General features: G+C 37.2%; 1 protein-coding gene and 1 pseudogene across 12 annotated transcripts in view; one reads left to right on the top strand and one right to left on the bottom strand.

Annotated features, from left to right (window-relative positions):
* Positions 1 to 22,538, top strand: part of PDE4D (phosphodiesterase 4D) — a 1,549,195-nt gene that overhangs the window by 1,287,086 nt on the left and 239,571 nt on the right. For 10 of the 11 annotated variants that reach the window (XM_032281891.1, XM_032281808.1, XM_032282629.1 and 7 more), the window contains one exon: positions 17,206 to 17,397. In XM_032281891.1, coding sequence (XP_032137782.1) covers positions 17,206 to 17,397 — 192 coding nt within the window. Of the gene's footprint in view, positions 1 to 17,205; positions 17,398 to 22,538 lie in introns of those variants that run through there. The other variant, XM_032282373.1, reaches the window with a different exon arrangement.
* On the bottom strand, positions 12,342 to 14,594 carry LOC116554669 (annotated as a pseudogene). Its single transcript, XR_004270275.1, has one exon. The product of XR_004270275.1 is annotated as a eukaryotic translation initiation factor 2A pseudogene (transcript).

The following is a 22,538-nucleotide window of genomic DNA, read 5'->3' on the forward strand; positions in this document are numbered from 1 at the left end:
TTTCCTTTAGATAAATATCCAGTAGGGGGATTGCTGGATTGTATAATAGGTCTACTTTTAGTTTTTTGAGAAGTCTCCATGCTATTTTCCATAATGGCCATATTAATTTATATTCCCACTAAATAAGAATTCCTTTTTCTCCATGTCCTCACCAGCATGTATTATTTTTTGTCTTTTGATAATAGCCATTCTAAGGTAAGATACCTCATTGTGGTTTTGATTTGTAGTTCCCCGATGATTGGTAATATTGAACACTTTTGTATACCTGTTGGTATGTCTTCTTTTTAGAAATGTCTATTCATGTCCTTTGTCCAATTTGTGATGGGATTATTTTGGTTTTGTTTTGCTTTGTTTTTGCTGTTAACTTGAGTCCCTAGCATATTCTGGATATTAGTTCATTGTCAGATAAATAGTTTGCAAATATTTTCTCCCATTTGACATGTTGTCTTTTCACTCTGTTAATTGTTTCCTTTGCTATGTTTAATATAGTCCCATTTGTCTATTTTTATTTTTGTTTTCTTAAGGCAAGCCTAGTTTGATCTGGTACTTCTGAAATCTCATTGGCTCAAGTAAAGCACAGATGTAAATCCTGAGTGTTGGTTACTCTCGATCCTGGATGTCTTCTGTAATCCAGAGACAGATTCATGTGTCAGGTTCACACTTGAACTGATCCTCTGTAACTTTACTGATTGTTGTTAAGGCAGTACAGAACCGGACTGGCTTTCACATTACACAACAATCACAACCGTGTGTAATAATTATAGACTTATTCTTTAACACCTCTTAAGCACTTAGATAATGAAAAATTTCATGATGAAAATACCTGTAACCACAGAAGATCAAGGGAATAAAAAAACCTAAATGAAGTGTGAAAGTGGTAAAAGTGAAGACAGAGACGGTTTCACTTGGACCAGAAATAGATTGTGAAACATTTGAGAGTTTAATATACTTTCAGTACTGCCAGTCTACTTTTATGTAATGCAGTGTGTTGAATGTTATTATGCTAACAAATAAACCCCCAAAATTAAATGACTTAAAAACAAGTCATTCTTCATCAGATAGCTTTCTAGGATGGTGTTTAGGAGGATAAGGCTGCTCTCCTTGCTCTTAGTCATGGACCAGGATTCTCCCACCTTCTTCTCCCATCAGCATCTTCAGCATCCAGTTGACAGAAAAAGAACATCAAGATGGACATGTGGGAGGAGCTATGAACCAGTCCTGAAAGTGGCATGCAGTATTTCTGCTCACATCCAATCACTTGGCCAAATTGCAAGGGAGACATAAAAATGAGAACTTCTTGTATGCCCAGGAACAGGCAGAGAATGGCATATGGCAGACAGCAAGCAGAATTTCCTATATTCACAGTCCTGATTATTTAATTCTATGCTTTTCCAAGGGCATTTTGTCTTCAGCCAGGATTCTGTTTCAAGGAAACATATTTCTTCACTCTACAATATCATTGTTGAAGTAGATACTGCTGCCTCTGTGGTAGGGCATCCAATATCTTAAAACCTTTAAAAGATAATTTGTAACCATACATAATTCACCCAATATAAGAAATCATGAGAGAGAGCTAATCTCAGTGTACTTATTATACAATGAGACACATAATGAGATGGATCTTTTTTATTCTCCACTATATATTTTTAAAAAATTGCAGAGGAGAGTGATTATGTTCATCATAAGAAAATATTCTTATCATTGCTTTACCTCAGTAAGACAGAAAAAAAATTGTCTGTAATTCAGGCCACACAACCCTCTGAAGCCCTTTTCCATTCACTCCACCCCCATTAAAGCAGAAAACTCGTCTGTTTGGATTGTTGAGGTTGGAAACTGAATAATGCCACTTCTCCAAAATAGATTTAATAGTAGGGCTGGTGAATGGCTTCCTGACCTGTTTGATGGAGAGTGTGAGCCCAGAGGAAAAACATGGTATATGAGTTTTCATATCCATTAGTCTAAAAGAATCAGAATTAGGTTATATTTTTATAGGTAATTATAATAGAACTATTACTTTTTTGTTTTGTATTATAATCTTACCGAGGCTTATTTAACATATTTAACATATAATATGTTAATGCTAAGTAGTTCTACACAGAATTTATCATTCAATCATTCTTATTTAGTCAATAAAATATTTTGGAGATTGATTTTTAGTAAATCTAAATAACCAGATAGCCAGGAATGTGATTGAGGATCACATTTTTAAAACCCATCCCTCAAAAAGAAAATTATATCTTTGGAGACAGCTATGGTTTGAAGATCACCCCTCTTCAAAGTGGGTTCAATATCTGACCTAGTGGAATCAGTCTCCATTCCCCAGGACTAGGTGACACTCAATGATCTGGGAAAAATAAACATGTGCAAATAACAAGAATTTTGAGAAACATGAGTAAGCTTTGAAAATTTGGATACTGAAAATAGAAAGAAAGAGAGGGAGGGGAATGGGGGGAAAGGAAGGGGAGAGGGAGATGATAGGGACAGAGGGAAAGAGAAAAAAGGAATGAAGAAAAAACTAATCATAATTTGCCTTTTAAAATAATATAAGGTGCGACTGGGCACAATGGCTCACGCCTGTAATCCCAGAACTTTTGGGAGCCGAGGCGGGCAAATCACCTGAGGTCGGTAATTCGAGACCAGCCTGACCAACATAGAGAAACCCCGTCTCTACTAAAAATACAAAATCAGCTGGGCATAGTGACGCATGCCTGTAATCCCAGCTACTCAGGAAGCTGAGGCAGGAGAATCATCTGAACCCAGGAGGCGGAGGTTGTGGTGAACTGAGATCACACCATTGCACTTTAGCCTGGGCAACTCAAAAATCCATCTCAAAAAAAAAAAAAAAGATAAGTGCTACATTTTTATTTTCACCCATGCAATTGCTTTTCTTATCCTTTCCTGATATGTAATTGCCTCAGATACAAGCCTATGTGAAACTAAAACTAATGAAGATCAAGCTAAGAGCTTCTCACTGGCCTGGTTCCCTTTCAAGTTCTAAGACGAAGGAGTACTTGCAGCTGCACATGGTTTTAGGTTTTGCAAAATTTGAAAACCTAAGATGTTTTGGTATTATTTTTCTGAAAGTGGACTCTTATAATTGTATAACCTTCATGCACCACAAAACCTAGATCCCACCCCTGATTGCATGGTTGACTGGTGTTCAAACAGGAGGATATTCAAAATAACCTCCATTAAAATGCCTTCTGAGTTCCAGATTATTTCTTCAAATGTACTAACAATCCCATTAACTGATAGGCCTCTTTCTTTAAATAAGTGACCAATTCCTAGCTAAATTTAAAAATTAGCAATGAAGTTTATTTGAAGTAGAGCTACACAGATAACCATGGAATGATAACCAGGATAGAAAAAAATAGTGCTGCGTCTAAAGATATCCATGTATTCCCAATACAAATACTTATTGAGCAACTCATACATGTGAGGCACTGTTGCATCTGCTGGGGACACATTAATGAACAAAGTAGATTTTTTTAAAAAAATACTCTGCACTTGTGGATCTATTTAATGATGTAGGTAAAATGATAAAATGAGTAAAAAATGAAGTTCATCAGAGGCTGTTGAATGCTATGGAAAAAATTAAAAGTAAGGAAGGTCTTTAAAAAAAAATGCTGGGAGGTTAGGGGTGGCAGTTTTAAATAGGCTGGCTTGGGAATATCTCATGAAGATAACACTGAGTTGATATCTGAAGAAAAAATATGCCAGGCAAGGAGAACTGCAAATCCAAAGGCCCTGAGGAGGGAGTATGCACAGGTGCTTCAAGGACAGCTAGGGACCAAGAGGCTGAGCAGAGTGAACAAGAGGAAGAGATGTAGGTAAAGATGAGATTAGAGAGGCACCAGGGGCCAATCACTGAGGGCCTTAAACCATTGAGAGGGCGTAGTATTTACTCTGAATAAAATAGGATACCATTACGAGATAGTGAGCAGGAACTTGCAGGGATTGGGCATACATTTTAGGAGGATCACTGTATCTGCAATACAAAGAATAAATGTGGGTGGGTGGCTGGAGAAGTAGCAGGGCCCATCATTAAAATATCAGTGTTTCAAGGTGGGCTTATTAAAGCAATTTTAGTTGCTCTGTATCATAGAAACAACAAATAAATACAGAAACACTTCCCAACTCCACCTTGGGTTTTTTTCTTTGCTTGTTTCTTTTCTTAATATTTTAACTTTTATTTCAGGTTCAGGGGTACATGTTCAGCTTTGTTATGTAGGTAAACTTGTGACTTGGGGATTTGGTGTACATATTATTTTGTCACCCAGGTACTAAACATAGTACCTGACAGTTGGTATTTTTTTTCTGCTCCTCTCCCTCCTCCCACCATCCACCCTCAAGTAGGCCCCAGTGTCTATTGTTCCTCTCTTTCTGTCCATGTATTCTCATTATTTAGTTACCACTTATAAGTGAAAACACGCAATATTTGGTTTTCTTTTCTTACATTAGTTTGCTAAAGATAATTGCCTGCAGCTCCATCCATGTTCCTACAAAGAACATTATCTTGTTCTTTTATATGGCTGCATAGTATTCCATGGTATATATGTACCAAATTTTCTTTATCCAGTCTATCATTGATGAACATTCAGTTTGATTCAATGTCTTTGCAATTGTGAATATTGCTGTAGTGAACACATGCATGCATGTATCTTTAAGGTAGAATGATTTCTATTCCTTTTGGCATATACCCAGTAGTGTGATTGCTGAATTGAATGGTAGTTCTGTTTTTAGTTCTTTGAGGAATCACCACACTGCTTTCCACAATGGTTGAAGTATTAATAATTTACATTCTAACCAGCAGTACATAAGCATTTCCTTTTCTCTGCAACCTTGCCAGCATCTGTTATATTTTGACTTTTTGGTAAGAGCCATTCTGAGTGGTATGAAATGGTATCTCACTGTCATTTTGATTTGTATTTCTTTAATGATTAATGATTTTGAGAATTTTTTCATATGCTTATTGGCCACATCTATGCCTTCTTTGGAAAAGTGTTTATGTCCTTTGCCCACTTTTTAATGGGGTTGTTTGGTTTTTGCTTGAATGTTTGTTTAAGTTCCTTGTAGATTCTGGATATTAGAACTTTGTTGGATAATATAATTTGCAACATTTTCTCCCATTCTGTAGGTTATCTGTTTACTCTGTTAATAGTTGGTGTTTTAATTTTGAGGGGTTTCGGTTGGGTTTTGGGGGTTTTGCTATTGAGTTGTAGGAGCGCCTATGTATTGTGGATATTAATATCATATCAGATATGTGGATTGCAAATATTTTCTTCTAATCTGTAGGTTGCCTTTTCACTATCTTTTCTCCCTTGCTCTGCAGAAACCTTTTATTTTGATGTAGTCCCATTTGCCTATTTTTGCTTTTTTGCTTATGCTTTGATGCTTCCATGGATTAGAAAACTTAATATTGTTGAAATGTCCACACTGTCCAATAAAATCTCCACCAAAATCCAGTGGTATTTTTTTTATAAAAATAGAAAAGCAATCTTCAAATTCATAAGAAACCACAAAAGATTGTGAAATGTCAAAACAATCTTGAAAAAAACAACAAAATTAGAGGTCTCATATGTCCTGATTTCAAAACATATTACTAAGTGACAGTAATCAAAGCAGTGTGCTACTGGCATAAAGACAACAGTAAAACTAATAGAACAGAATAGAGCCCAGAAATCAACTCACACGTATACAGTTAACTGATCTTTGACAAGGGTGCCCACAATATGCAATGAAGAATGAAAAGTCTTGAACAAATGGTGTTGGGAAAACTGAATATTCATATGCAAAAGAGTGAAATTAAACCCTTAAACTGTATACAAAAATCAGCTCAAAGGGCTGAATTGTAAGACCTGAAGCTGTAAACCTAGAAGAAAATTTAGGGGGAAAATTTCATGGCATTGGTCTTGGCAATAATTTGAGATGCTTTCTTAGGAAGAGTTTCAGTTATGAAATTTTTTCTTAAAAATAATTAAAAAGTAATTTCTAAACCTCAAGTAAAACAAGTTTTGTTTGGGGCTTTCTGGTTCTTAGTCAACTCAGGCAGCATAACCAAGTACCATAGACTGGTAGCCTAAACAAAAATTTTCTTACAATTCTGAAGGCTGGGAAGTCCAAGACCAAGATTGACTGATTTGGTTCCTGTTGAGGACTCTTCCTACATGCAGATGGCTGCTTTCTTGCTCTGTCCTCATGATGGTAAAGAGCAAATGCTCTTGTGTCTCTCTCTTTTCTTAGAAGAACACCAGCCCTATTGGATTAGGACCTCATCCATATGACCTCATTTAACCTTTATCACCCAACAGGCCCTGTGCCTAAATACAGTCACATTGAGGGTTAGAGCTCCAATCTATGAATTCTGGTGGAAACAAGATTCATTCCATAACACTGGCCTACTACTTTTCAGAAAAATTGGCCTTTTACCATGTCATTGTGTCTAAATGTGCTAAGTGAGTCCAGCTTATCCTCTATCATTTACAGTTCAGATATCAAACTCATGCTGTCATTTCCATCTTGGATCTTTTTATTGCTCTGTGTTACTTGGGAGTGTCACTGACAAGCCAGAAACAAGTATTGTATATTTCCAGATACCACATAATATTTTACTCATAAATAAGCATATACACTTCATCTTTGTGCCAGGCTGTGTGTGTGTGTGTGTGTGTGTGTGTGTGTGTGTGTGTGTGTGTATGAGACAGGATCTCACTGTGTTGCCTAGGCTGGAGTGCAGTGGCATGATCAAGACTCACTGAAGCCTCAATCTCCTGGGCTCAAGTGACTCTCCTGCGTCAGCACCACAGGCCTGTGCCACCATGCCTGGCTAATTTTTGTATTTTTTGTAGAAACAGGGTTTCATCATGTTGCCCAGGCTGGTTGAGCTCCTGAGCTCAAGCAGTCCACCCACCCTCAGCCTCCCAAAGTGCTGGAATTACAGGTTTGAGCCACCATGCCCAGCCCCAGGCTTTTGTTTATAAAAGATTAAGAACAGACACATTTTACCCTTTGTTTTCACAGATGAAAACAAAGGGTAAAATGTGAGAAAACAAAGGGTAAAATGTGTCTGTTCTCAATCTTAACTCTGTGCAAATATATGTATTGTGCAAGCTAACATGTGTAGTATGATTTAACGGCGTAATCTTATAAAGTAGATAAATATCATGCCCTTCTCGGAGTATCCTATTTAATATGCAGTTTATGATTGATTGGGAAAGATTGCCATCTGTGCGTATCACTGTAAAATGCTAGTTTCTACAGTCTCATCTCCATAAATAATCAGTGCAAAGTAAATATCAAAACAGTGAATTTTGCAAATCATTATTTTGTTTACCCTAGAGAAGCTATTTGACCTGCAGGGAAATTTTCAATAGAGAAGTATCACTGGTATTGATTGGAAACAAGTTTCATAACCCTGTGATATTGATGATAATGGGTAAAACATTTAATATTATAAAGAGGCAAAAATGTATGTAATCATCCAGTTCCAGTTACTCTCCCCTTAAACTCAAGGATAAGCCTCCGCTCGCTTTGAGTGGCAGAGCATCAAAATGGGTTCCAATGTGTGGCCAACAGCATGAACTATAATACACAGGGGAGAGTGGGCACAGGAATATAAACAGCAGTATAATTGTGACCTGAGGTCCCCAAGCTACACCCTGTGTCTGGAGACCTCAGGTCTGAAGGACTGTTTCTGCTCATTATATTCAGCTGGAGCCCCACCTAGGTTGTTGGGACCTCCATGTCTTCCGCACTTCCTAGTAGGAAATTGTTCTTTCTCCTCAGTGAGGAATATCTAAAAAAGAAATCAGCAGTCTCCACCCTCCCAGGATATTATCACACTGGAATTACGGAGTTGGGTGGAGACATAAAAGCAGCTGAAACTTAGAGCAATCTGGCTCCATCGTCTGTTATCTCATTGATTACCATTGATTCAGGTGATTTAACCCTCAGTTCTCTTCCTCTTTCGTCTCCCCCTTTAGGTTCTTCCCAAAGCCATGTGTTTAAGTAAAATGAATGACTCAGTTAAAGAGAATGACCTAGGTGGAAGATCCCCCTGGAAGATAAAAAGTAATAAAAGTGAAAAACAATAGCTGCTAAATAATGGGAATTTACTAGCTGCCAGGGAATGTGGTAAATGCTTTCCAAACATTTTCTCTTCTAATCCTTGTAATAGCCCTAGAGCTAGGTACTGTAATTATCTTTATCAGCAGTGAAAGCCTAGAAAACTACAGTAACTTGCCCTAGAGCCTGCAAGGAGGAAGTGGCTGAACCAAGATTTGAAATTTAATCCGTGTTTTCTAACTCCTAAATAAATGTCTTAACAGGAACATTTTTGGTAGGTCTGTATTTTCTATGTGCCATTGTTTTTAATATGTAGCAAAAAAGGCAGCTCTCAGCTGTTCCTGGCTTCAGTGATGGCTCCCAGGGTTCCCTGCGGCATTCAGCAACATCTTCCCTGTGAGAGGCCTTCATAGATGCTTCAGTATTGGGAGCTGCTTTTGATAGGGGTTTCTTAGCAGCTGCTCCACTGAGACCCTCATTGTCCCACTCCCTTTGGGCTTCATATTGGGGGTCAATGCTGAGTGTAAGGTCCTGATGGCTATGCTAGATGAGGGGAGCTATTTATTCAGCATGGTAGCAGGACCCTGGCTCAGGAGAGGGCCCATATCATGGTCAAAAAATAAATTGAAAAAGATTTAAACTAGGGGAGCAGTGTCTAGCAAAAGGCTAGAAAAGATGAGAAATGACCTTCAGCAGACAAACAACTACAAGGTCAGTAGACACAAAATATGGGAGCAGTGGAGAACATGGAGGAAAGGTAGATTGGAACTGTGTTACCATCCAGTGGTTCCACTGAAATGGAACAGTGTGGAGAACTAGGAGTATTTGTTCATTGGTTAGTTTGTCTGATTTCTCTCTGTTTTTTGTAGGGGGCTGGTTCTATAGAAAGGGATGGGTCTGTAGAGTAAATGGTCATGAATAGTGCTAGCCACACTTACACTTTAATGCTGCTGAATGCAGCAGGCCAGCCGGCCATTACTCTTACTGCCCCCTCATAGGGGACCATATACGGCTACATCATTCCTCCTCCAAAACTGCCTTCTGGCAAAGTTATCTCTTGTAAGATATGTGTGCATGCCTGAATTGCTTTAAGGGAAGCAAACATGTGGAACAAGAAAACACCTCAATTCCATTTGCTAAGGCGTTTTGCAGACCCACTGACCCTTCCTTAATTCCAAATGAAATCTCAAACTCTATAAAGAAACCCACCAAATGGGTTACAGCAAAGACTTTTTTACAACCTACAGTTATGTCCAAAATTAGAAAAATCTGGGGATTTGGCAAATTCCAAAATGTTGGGTCATATGAAAATTTTTTTCTTTTTTTTTTGAGACAGAATCTCGCTCTGTCACCGAGGCTGCAGTGCAGTGACACAATAGTGGCTTACTGCAGCCTTGACCTCCTAAGTTCAGGTAATCCTCCTGCCTCAGGCTCCAGGGTAGCTGGTACTACAGGTAAGCACCACCATACCCAGCTAATTTTAAAACTTTTTGTAAAGATGGAGTTTTGACATGTTGCCCAGGCTAGCCTTAAACTCCTGGGCTCAAGTAATTCACCAGCCTTAGCTTCCTAAAGCGCTAGGATTACAGGTGTCAGCCACCACACCTGGCCTCATAGGAAAACTTAGTCTCAGAATTAGCCTTTGCATGCGTCACCTGTAAGTTAACCAGAATGTTACTTTCAGAAGTTCCATACAGGTGAGGAAGCTAAAATGTGTTCTAGTATTTTTTTAGTGATTAGTGGGAAACTTCATAATAGAGATGTAAACAGAGTCTATTCTCCCCAGCCTTCGAATCAGACAGCTTGAGTTTAAAACCTGCTTATGAGCTTGAACATACTATTTAACATAGAGTCACTTGTCTATGCCTCAGATTCCCCATGGTCAAATGGAAAATACAGTGCCTACTTCAAAGGGTTTTTGTGAGGATTCAATGAGATAATGTATGCAAAGCACAGTGCCTGGAACATGGAAAGTGCTCCAGAAGTTTTGTTATTATTAATATTATTGTTGTCATCACCGTCATCCTTATACTTGGTTATTTTTAGTCTCCCCTATCCTTTAGTTAATTTTTCAAACTTCTGCTAAAGTTTTGCTTGGGCTCCATCTAATTGGCTGTGAGTCAAAAGAGAATTCACCACATCCAATTGTTTTCTTAAGAAAGTCTTTGGAAAATTCACAACTGATCATTCTGATACCAGCATCTAAGGTTAGGGCTACCTTATCCTTCATCACTTTCTTTTTTTATTCATAATATCTTGATGTGGACTGTTGATAAAATTATGTTTCAAAAATAAGTAGCTTATTTGAAGGCATCTATAATTTCAGCCCAAACTGACTAATTAGGCTAATTTTCAGAAAGTTAAGTACATAGTCTAATTCTCAGCTAACTTACTACCTACCAAGTAAAACTGTACTGCCTTTTAAAATCCACAACTCACCTCTCTCAAGGTAAATTTTCTAGTTCTAATATTTGAAGTATTTAACGAACAAGACTTTTAGGGGGTCCTCTCGTGGTTAACACATTTTTTGTTGTTGTTTTCTACCCTGTTTTGAGGTTTTTTTGTTTTTTGTTTTTTTGTTTTTTGAGACAGTCTTGCTCTGTCACTTACATTGGAGTGCAGTGACATAATCATAGTCACTGTAACCTCGAACTTCTGGGCTCAAGCGATCCTCCCACCTGTGCCTACCAAAGTGTTGGAATTACAGGCATGAGCTACTGTGCTCAGCCTTTACTCTTTTCTACTTTTTATTTGTTGCAAAAGGAATATGTTTATTTTAACAAATACTAGTTTTCCCCATCCTACTGCCCTGAGATTTCAGTGTTAAAAGTTGATTTGAGTGTTTCCACATATGTCTTTATAACAAGCTTCTGCTGACACGCCTTGGCCCAGCTTTCCGTAAACACATCCAGCCCGACCTATTAGGTTGAATTGTACAAAATTGCCATTTTTGTAGGTCCCGACTATTCTTTAATACCAAGCCTCAAATTGAGCCAGACACTACATGTCCTGTTTTATACACATGCCCTACTCATTCCTGCATGGGTTTGCCTTTGTGGGTTCACTTTTGCTGGATGGCCTCCACACCCAACCCCAGCTCTACTCTGCCTGGATTTCTTTTAACTCTCCTTCAAAGAGGAACATCCTTCAACTTCTTAAATTCCCTTTACACTCATTGTCTACATCACGTATTCTGCCTGCCTTTGTAATACAGCTTCGTGTTTTAGTATTTATATACTGTTTAATACAGATGTTACCTGTTTTGTTGCTTTTATTTTCTCTGGTTGCTTGATGTTCTATTGACATAACTAGGCTTTAGTGCTTTCTAGAAAAGGACTATGTTTAGTATATCTGTACTTATTCAAGTGCTGATCCAAGGACATAGGACAAAATGTAAAAGTGAATTCAATGAATATTTTCATAATGCAAAGTCTTTTTCTGTAAGGGCATTCACTAATACTGACATTTGCTAATACTTCAGACTAGAAAGTCTCAGTAATATTACTTTTTCTTGATAATTAATTTTGATTGTAAGAGCATTAAATATAATGGAAATCAATTATGCAAATGACCTTGGACTCTAGGTTCACTTCCCAAAACAAACTGTATTCTGAGAAAACTTGTGGTGCCAAAATTTAGAGTGAAACCCCAGACTATTAATGATGCTCATGTTACTTTACTCCAACATAGTAAGTACTCAGTGATTTGTCATGGAAATTCAATTTAGTCTTCTCAAGCTTCATTTTTTTAATGCAAAATCTAATAAAATATCAGTCACTATTTTTAGATCTTCATTTTCAATGTCTGTAAAGCTAATACTGATATTAGATTAATGTTATCAAAATTGATAATTACTATACATTGTGAATCTTATTTTTTGGATGTCATTTAAAGGTTTGTCTTCCTGAGTCCTTAAGAAATAATTTAGGCCTTAAAGGTTATTTAACCTTTTAGTGGAAAATAGTTTCCTTGTTTAAGAAAATGATCTCCATCTAGTGGACAAATTTTTATATGGCAAAATACAAAGAAAAGTATCTAAGCTCCTAGAATATCTTATATGAAGCACTTTCTGACCTACTAATAAATGTTTTGGTTTTAGTGGTAATATTATGGCTTAAAAGTTTTAAGAGTTAAAAATATCTTAAATATCTAAGTGACTTAAGATATTTAGCAATATTTGTTCCAAGACTTATAGTGGAGTGTCTCTGTAAGTTAAGACTTAATTTAATTGGAAAAAATATAATTAAAGAAAAAATTACCGATTTTTACAAAGTTGGCATTTACTCAATTGAAATGAAAAAAACTAAACCAAAACCCACACTTCTGTATCTCTTACATTTCTGTTTGTGGACAGGAGGAAGAGGGTATTTTCTGTTTTTAATTTAGCAATAAGAATACCTGATATTAAAGGGAAATAGACATAAACATGTTTTTTAATTTAAAATGTATCTATTCATTTATATGGTATATATCACCCTCTACAAAAAAAAAAATGACATTTGTCTTTCAATCTGTCAAGCTTGGCTAAAAAATTCATGTATCTCTTTTCTATATCACATATTGACATGATATAGGATGTAAGATATAAATATCAATTTAATAGACTATTAAATAATTTTGGAAAATCTTGGATAAATGGTTAAAATTAGAGATTGACATTAAGTGTGGGCACAGGAATATTCTGTGTACACCAATGGGTTTAACAGAAGATGTGTTTGCACTGATTTCTGGTCATCAACTTGCTTTCTGTGAATCTTTAAATACCGAGTTCCAAATCTTCCAGCTCCTGGAGAAGGGCTGTTTCTTTTTGAATTTTCTCCAACCGATTTTTTCTAGCTGTTTTCCAGTTGCTGCTTGTTCTTTCAGTTGTTCGATTGCTTTCAGTTTCCTCTTTAGGTTCTTGATTTTTTTTGCCTATCTCAGGATCCCCTGAAATTGACTGAGAGATAGTGCTTCGTGGTGTGCTCTGTGGGGCAGGAGTAGGTGCCAAATCTGGACTCTTGTCATCTTGCTTCCTGCTTTGCAGCTTTCTTAGCTTCATGCTTCCTTTGATTTTTAAGAGCTGTTTTTGATAATGGCTTATCATTTCCTGATTGTGGTTTCATATTCTGAGGTGGTTCCTCTTCATACAGTTTGGAATTGGTGATTGGTTTATTTCTTAAAGCTGGAGGTCTATAAGCTGTTGTAACTTTAGGTTCCTCATTGGGTACTTCGCTTGGAACTGCTTGGTAAGTTATTGTTTTTGCTGGAAATATTCCATCCAAAAATGGCTGCCAAGAAACCTGCCATAATTCTGCATTTGATGGCACGTCATACTTGTGCAAGATAGCGCCAGTATAATGCCAAATTTTGTATCCATTATTAACCCGTAATCTGGGAGCACATGTGGCTGTTAAAATATGCTCACCATCCGGGCACCAAGCAAAATATGTAGAATTGGAAGCCACTGGTTTAGAAATAAGTTTGTAGTTTTTCACATCCCACACTTCCATTTGTCCTCTCAGATTTCCAAATCCAGCTAATACTAATATATGTCCATAAGGGCTATAGTAGGCTGCATTACGAGTACCAGTTCCAAAGTCAAATACAGGATCACATTTCAAGTTGAAAAGTGTCGCTTTGGCAGGCATAAAACCATAAACAGCACAAAACTCAGTAGAACTAGAATTCCAAATTACATCATAAATGGGGCCATTTTTTGGTAATTGTACTACAGCACTTTCTCCATTTGTTGCGATGTAGTGCAGAGTGTGTTCTCCATAGTAGGAAGCTCCTGTCTTGTCAACATCTATGCTAGCTATCACCAACACAGCAGTAGCTTTTTTATTCCACAGCATTGTAACCTTATCAGCCTTAAAGAAACTTTTATTAGCTAAAGCTGCATGAGGTCCAGCAAAGTTGGGGTACTGATATAATCTTAACAAATGAAGGTGCACCTTTACTTCCTGGAACATAGACAGCCACCTTGTATGGTTGTGGTCCAGGTGATAATACAAAATCATTAATTTTTTGCAAATGCAATTTATTTGTAATTGTGTTAAAATTGTTGTTTTCAAAGCAGTGAACTTCATTGCTAACATTGTGGGCACAAAGAGTTTCATCTTCTGACCAGGATGGACACCAATTTTGCATTTTTTTCTGGATGAAAGATTTCAAACATGTCCCAGTTTTCACATCATATAGTTGTAGGTTGGGTATCCCAGCTGTGCCATCTTTAGAAGTGGTATAAGGCTGCCACGTTGCCGGGACAGTGTTTTTTGGCGAGAATTCAAGGCAAACTGCCTTTGGGAGGTCGAAGGAGTGGAGTAGTCCCTTGTTAGTGACATTGATAATATTTACTTTTTCTCCATTGCCCCAGGCAAACGAGGTTCCATCCTTACTAAACATATAGGCTTTGCAATTATTCCCAGATTCCCTTGGAAACACTGTGCTTTCTGTAAAATGTGGTGATCCATTCACCATGTACAGTCCTTCTGATCCCAGGACTGTCAAGAGCGGCCTGGATGGCGCCATATTGTCCAGGAAAGAGAAACCCATCCACTGCGGTGAGAGTTCACGAGGGCGGCACCCGGCCCCTACACGTCTCCTCAAGCATGGAGACAGCGAGTTGGGACATAAACATTTTTATAGGTATTCACATTCCTAGGTCCTCCTTATGCTGATAAGCTGCCATGGCTATTTTCTTAGAAGAGAAATCTACTTTGCCAAACTCCCATTATTCAGAAGTTTTTAACGTCTACCAGTTGTATACTAAACACCTTCAAAAACCTTCTTAAGTACTACTCTCCATGAAAACTTCTCAGATATCCCAGCCTGAGTTAATCATTCGTCCTTTATTTTTGTATCTTAATGCACTCATAGTAGGTGCTTAATAAATGCCCTTTTAAGCATATCCATGGAGAGTTTGCTGAAGGTCCCTAATGTATGTCTATTGAATAATTAAGAGACCACCCTCCCTTTCCAGCCTTCCTGGGAATTGCCAAGGTCCCATGTACACACGTGCCTATCCTATTCTGATGAAACAGATGTCCCTTGTTTGGATGACACATATATTTGTGGTTTGCATAATTATGCAGTAGAGCTAGAAGGACTTTAGGAACAATCGATGATTCAATACAGTTAGCTCAGTGACTGGTCAATTAAATTTTCTAGGACCTGGTATCCTTGTCTGCAAAGTGTGTCTGTTCAACTGGATAATCTCTCATTGTCCTTCCTGAACCAAAAAATGCATCTACAAAGTGACACAATTCTAAGAAAATTTTAAGTGGGAAAAACATATTTACAATTGGTTAAGCGTGATGATGAGTTTTTCCTCTTCTGTTTACTTGATGGATTGTTTTGGAGCCACTGTTATTTGATTGTAGATTCAAAAGTGACCTGTGAAACATCTTCCAATCTTAGGGTCATAACTCTATTTATTAATAACTGCAATAAAGAAAATAAATGAATGTTTTAAAATTAGCTAGCTAATACTTTGGATAAAGATTCTAATGGGGAAAATGTTAATGGCAGCAACACTTGAATTCACATGTTTATTAATTCAACAATTTTTTCTTTAAAATGACACACCAGGCCTGGCACGGTGGCTCACGCCTATAATCCCAGCACTTTGGGAGGCCGAGGCAGGTGGATCACGAGGTCAAGAGATCGAGACCATCCTGGTCAACATGGTGAAACACTGTCTCTACTAAAAATACAAAAATTAGCTGGGCATGGTGGCACGTGCCTGTGGTCCCAGCTCCTCAGGAGGCTGAGGCAGGAGAATTGCTTGAACCCAGGAAGCGGAGGTTGCAGTGAGCCAGGATCGCGCCACTGCACTCCAGCCTGAGTAACAAGAGTGAAACTCTGTCCCCCCAAAAAAAAAAACCACACACCTGCTGGGCTATCACCCTTCTCACCTAAGAACACATGAAAGGTGACTATTTTAATACTGGTTGATGTTTCACTAGAAAGGTTCTTTGTGGAAAGTTTATCTAGATTATAAGGACTATGACGTTAAGAACTGTGTGTAGTTATTTTTTTCCCAGCTCTGAAATATGTATTGCTGAGCACAATGTCTTTTATTCATTTAATAATTTACTCAAGCCACTTGTGCACGGTTTTCAAAGTGCCAAGAATACTCAGAGTCTCCATTCATAGAGAGCTCACAGTCTAGGAATGGAGACTGGATGCAAAACATTTTCAATTCATTATAAATTCTGTCATTAGGGAGTGAGAAAGTGTCTTGGGAGCATAGAGAAGAGGGCCTTTCATAAAGCTCTGCTGTACCAGGGGAGCCTTTAAGGTGCAGGCTAAGTCTCAAGGATAAGTGACAATTAGGCCGGGAAAAGGGAGGGTTGAGTAATTAGGAGGGCAGGAGGGGTTAGATGGTGATAGCCTGTGACAAGGAGATCGTGCTTCAATATGAGTTGAGTTTGAAGTACCCAGTAGATGAGGGCTGCAAATTGAGGCTGGAAAGGCAACTAATTGTAATTGAGAGCAGATGGTTAGACTGGCAGTCTAGAAAATACATTTTGACGTCATCCTGAGGGCAATAATAAGTTACTAAAAAGCTTTAAACTGAAGAATGACAGTAGAAAATGGATTCAAGACACTAAAATAAGGGCTGTTATAATAATATAGGTGAAATTTGATGGAGACCTGAATTTAAAATATTGGTAGTAGGGAGGGAAGGAAGTGAGTACAATAGAAATTAATGCTCAGATAAATGTAGTAAGGTGGGACTGTGGAGAGTTAAGCCCAGGCTTGGGAGAACAGTATTAGGCACAACATGGGCATTTGTTGAATCGAATTCAAATATTTAATGAATTGCTGTGTATTTGTTATTTTCCAAAAGGAATTTTGTACTTAGAAGATTATTTTTTGCAGAATATTTCCCTTTTAACTGAAGTTGAGTTTGGAAAAACCTCTATCTTGTATCTGGTCAATTAACAAGAGTCTCCAGGAAAATAAGAATGTGAAGTCAATGTGTTTTTCTTTTATGTATTTCATATAATCATATTTTAATGGCAGGAATTAGGCATAAATTTGATTCCTGCTAATTCCACTCTCAATTCCTCAGCTGAAGGTAAATGCTTTGTGAAAATATCAACATGCATTTGAATGTTCACAGCAACATAATTCCTTCTCCTTCCTTTACAGTTTTGATGTGGACAATGGCACATCTGCGGGACGGAGTCCCTTGGATCCCATGACCAGCCCAGGATCTGGGCTAATTCTCCAAGCAAATTTTGTCCACAGTCAACGCCGGGAGTCCTTCCTGTATCGATCCGACAGTGATTATGACCTCTCTCCAAAGTCTATGTCCCGAAACTCCTCCATTGCTAGTGATATGTAAGTACAAGGGTAGGCAAAGAGAAGAGGGAGCTCCTACAGAAAACCAAGTACATTTATATCTAGAGTTGATGATTGAATAAAACTAATGACTTTTGTTCAACTGAATCACTCTTTCAATATAGAAAGAATATGAATAAAGTCATGCAAACTAGAAATGAATGGTAGATTTAACTTGAGTGCACTGTCACTCTTGATTCACACACACACACACGTACACACACACACACACACACACACACACACATGTTTATTTTCCCAGAAGACACACTTTCTGGGAAAACTGAGAATTTTTAATGAAAACTAATACTTAATCATTAGCTCCTATTTATGTAGAAACTGAGTTTTAGCTACCCAGCTACATGGATATTTTCTAATATTTTGAAAAGCTTTCAACTCAGTTTGAAAATTCCTTTGATAAGACTGTATAGCATTTTGAATATATTCCAATTGATGTATGTACAGATGTTAGCACTGGTTTGCCAGATTGTTTAAGAAATCTTTGTGGGGTTTTGCCAGAATTAAACCAATTTTTAAATAAGGATCATTAGAGGCAAGCACAGAAAACATTAGACAGGCTTGAATATCATTTAAGGCATAGTACAGCTTGGAAAATAATGAAAACTGACAAGCAGGTTTGCAGATCATATAATGTACCATCACTTGCTCATTTTCTCAATGCATTTCATTCTCGTTGTAGCGTTCATGTTTTTCTACATAGGTCTTTACTCTTACTCAATACTTGCACTATCACCTGTGGCACCTCTGCCTCTGCATAGAATTGATCTTCATTTTTCTCTCTTGGTTTATACATTTGTCCAATAACATTTACCATGTTTTTATGACACCCATCTCAAAAACTCATAACAGGATGCAATTTATCTTTTAATAATTAGACTGTATGGGACCCCTGTCTGTCTAGTATTATTCTTGCTCTTCTAACAGAGCATCAGGGTATTGCAATAGGTCTACATGGGGTTCTAGAAATGAAATTATATTTTACTCATTTTTACAAACTATAGTTGCTGTTTTATTAGCAGTTGTATTATTTATGTCTATCCTTCTTCATCCCTAAACAACTTTCTATTCCTAGTGGCCCTATTTCTATGTTATTTTTATTTCACTTTCTTAGATTTGAAATTCAAGACATGTATTCATTCACACATAATGAGAATGCTTCTTGAGCAAATACTATGTATTTAAAGCTCTCAATCTGTGGAGTGGTGAGGTCTGGCATGTGTTAGACCATTGCAATAAAATACCAGGAACACCATCCTTGAGGCATTTACAAAGCACTGCAGGAACATAGAGAAGAGATGGAGAGTTTTCCACCCAAGGGAAAGGTGCAGAAAACACTGGGCTAAGGAAACAGCACTTGGTAAATATGAGGCATGGAAAATTACAGCTGAACTAAGGAATGACAGTCTGTGTGATGTGAATAGCGAAACCTGGCAAGAGAGAAGAAAGATTCAAATACAGCCTATGGGACTGGAGAGCCACAGAGGTTTTTAGCTGGATTTGGCATGATCATATTCTGACTCTATTGTTGAATGATTGTGTAGCGAAGTGACTATAGGGAAGTATTTCATGTCAAAATTCACAGAAGTAAGGCAGGATAAATATGATGAAGAGCTAGGTCAAGGGAGTGATGGCAGTGGAGCAAAGAGTTGGTTCAGATACAAGAGGCTTTGAGAGAGAGAGAGAGAGAGTGAGTGTGTGTGTGTGTGTGTGTGTGTGTGTGATGTATGTTTCTATGTATGTTGGGAGACAACCAGTGGAAAAAGAGAATCAAAAAGAGTGCTGATGTTTTGACCATGAAAGAATATGTAACTGGTGATGTGGACATGAGAAGCAAGGAGCAGAAAACGTGACAGATAACAGGTGATGAATTTGACTTGTACATGCTGAGGCTATGGGAAACAAGACAACAGTTAAAGGACCAGGACAGCAAACAGAAATAACAGGCCAGAAGACCTGGAAAAATGAGAACAGTGACCTTCCATAATTACTAGGTTTTTGAATGACAGTTGAGTGGAGCGTCGTATTCGGGTAATAGCTTTAGGAGCCCCTGAATTAAAGAGTGAATTTAAAGTGAAAATGTGAACAAGCCCAGGCATCTCTTTAAAAGGCTGATGAGTGAAGCAGGAAGAGAGAACGAAGGCTGCCTGACGGAGAATTAGGTTTAAGCAGACTTTTTAAAAATTCAGGATACTTTAGCTGAGGGAAGGGTCTAGGAGATAGAAAGAGACTGAAAATTCAAGAGGAAAAAAGGGTTAAAGATGGAGCCGTTGTTGCTGACAAAGATTAGATCGTGAGCTGAAATAGGGATACTATCCTTGGAAAGGTAGTAGATACCAGAACTATTTGCTTTAGGAAGGACAAAGACCCGCCTGGCCAACATAGTGATACCTTATCTCTACTAAAAATAAAATAAAATAAAAATTAGCTGTGGATGGGTATGGCATGTCTCTACTAAAAATAAAATAAAAATTAGCATGCACCTTTAGTCCCAGCTACTCTGGAGACTGAGATAGGAGGATTGCTTGAGCCCGGGAGTTCAGGGTTGCAGTGAGCTATGATCATGCCACTATACTCCAGACTGGGTGACAGAGCAAGACAAGACTGTGTCTGAAAGAAAAGAACAGAAAGGAAAAAAGAAAAGAAAGAAGAAGCAAGAAGAAAAAGAAGAAGACGAAAAGAAATGTGTAAAGCTCTTAGCCATGAGTATCTAAACATTCTCCTCTTCCATCTCCAAATGAATGAATGTAAAAGTAGAAGGTACAGCCGTAAATAGCCAGAGGAGAGAGGGATGGGGCAGCTTGAGAAGAAAGGGCAAGGCTTAAAAAAGCCACTATGCAGATCAAAAAAGGGGACAGGGTAGAAGTGAGTAGAATACTGACCAGCCCCATAGATAATAATAAACAATATTAAATAGGCAAATGACCGAATTGAAAGTCATCTAATCCAACTTCATCAAAGGCAAGTCAACCTTGAAATTGATAAAGGAAAGGGGAAAACTTACAGTAAGTTAGTGGAGACCATTTATATAGTTATGTGTTCTACCTTTATAAATTGTAGTAAGCTCAGTTTTGGATAGTTTATTTCTTTCATACACTCTATTTAGTAAATATTAAATATACATATGTATTTATGAAAATCTTACAGCATTTTATATTTAAATATGAAGTGCTTTTATTTCAAAATCAGACTTGCAAAAATGACCTCATTTTGCTGTGTGCCTCAAGAGTTTCTTTATCTGATCAGACTCAGGTAGGAGTGACGAGTTTCATCAGACCAAAAGTCAACTCTATATGCTACTGAAAACTGATGTGTTGACATGTTTAGCTTTTCCATTCTCCCTGGATATTTACATTGGAGGAGAGAGATGTTCCTTTGACACTGACCCCTAGAAAGCATTCTTTCTACCAAAGAGATTAATTTTCTGTGGAAAGAAAAGTAAATATAATAAATAATTACTATTTTAACATTTAATCTGACACTATACATACCTTCCACCGTAAAGGACTATGCCTTCTCTTAATTTGAATCCTCATATGCCATGTGTAAACTTTAATTTTCTTACCTTACCTAGTTCACAATAATGCTATGAAGACTGTCTGATGTCTATAATCCAACTGTGCTTTATAGAGAATGATGTTATGATATATTTAATTACTTGATGATTTTATATTAATTGTTCTAGTTAAGCTTTCCTATTGAGAAAATTTCTTAGAAATTTCAAACACAAACAGTACATACCTAATGAAGGGTATTTAAAATGAAGGCTTGTGGTTATCTATTTAATTGAACTGTTTTGGAAAACCTGTAAATACTCTTTAATTTTAAATACAACTATTTACTACATTGGAAAAGTGAAAAAAGGAAAAGAATTCCTTCCTAGTAGATAGGATATCATCTTATCCTCTATAAATAGAAACCAGTGAAATAGCTGAAGAACAAAACAGTTAAAGATGGTAGTAATAATAGTCATAGCATACACGGTGTGTATATATTTGTCATCAACTTTCCCAAGTATTTTCATACCAGTTATCTCATTTGATATACTCACAGTCCTTTTGATAGGGACATTGTTATGCTGTTTTACAGATTAGAGAGCCAAAGTCCTTGAGCTTAATCTTTTTGTTAAAAAAAAAAAAAAGCATTTTGATCATTTCTAGGAGCACATAATTTTGATAATGCCATTGTAAATAAAATACTGTATATTACTACAGCAAAAACTGCCGAGAAACAGAAGTACCTGTTGACCAAATTTATTAGACCAGTGAATTACATAGCACTATGAAAATTTGATTAAGAATAAAATAAAAGCTCAAAGAGGTAACCAAGTAAATATGCAGCCAACTCTTAGAAAATGTATACCAGTATGTAGTACTAGGCTAATCTCAGAATCTAAAAAATTAGCTTATATAAGGCAGAGGAGAAGTTCCTGGCCACTTCTGCTCAAAGACCATCACACAGTTTGTTAAATATAGATGATGCAGTAGCAACTTAATTCTTAAGAAAAATAAGAAAAAGAAAAATGTAGAGTTGGCATGAGTCTAGTAAATAAATACATGAAAATAAATTTGAATTACCACTAACAGTAAAAGGGTTTTTTTAATAATGGTAGAAACAACTAGTTAACAAAAGTTTGCCCAAGTGATGTCATGAAGAAACATGAAGAGAATTGTAGTGTAAATAGACAATATTTTTGTCTTCTTAATATTTCAGCATCTAAATAACAGCCATTTCTGTTGTTTCCCATCATCCAGTAATATAATATCTGTATTTGGAAACACATAAAGATATGATACATTGCAAAGATTAAGAGAATTAGCAGAGACAAGGTAAATAAAGTCACAAAACTGTGAATTTATTGAATATAAGTTACTTGTCAAGCTACTTAAGTTTTAAGAAATATTCAATTCACCAGGATGACTGACCCTCTATTCCCCATCCTCTGCTGAATTAACACCAACATAGAATGCAAAGATGATCCAATTGGCTCTTCACTCACATTCATAGACATTGCTTCTACAAACAGAATATGCGGTGGGGGGAATGCATTCAGAGGGGCAGTGAGCAGTAAGGAGGAAGTGAGTAGACTTGGTATACCATAAAAGCTGAAGCATACTTGGGAA

Source organism: Sapajus apella, unplaced genomic scaffold (assembly GCF_009761245.1).
Source record: "Sapajus apella isolate SASKATOON/1434 unplaced genomic scaffold, GSC_monkey_1.0 scaffold1, whole genome shotgun sequence".
Lineage (NCBI taxonomy): Eukaryota > Metazoa > Chordata > Mammalia > Primates > Cebidae > Sapajus > Sapajus apella.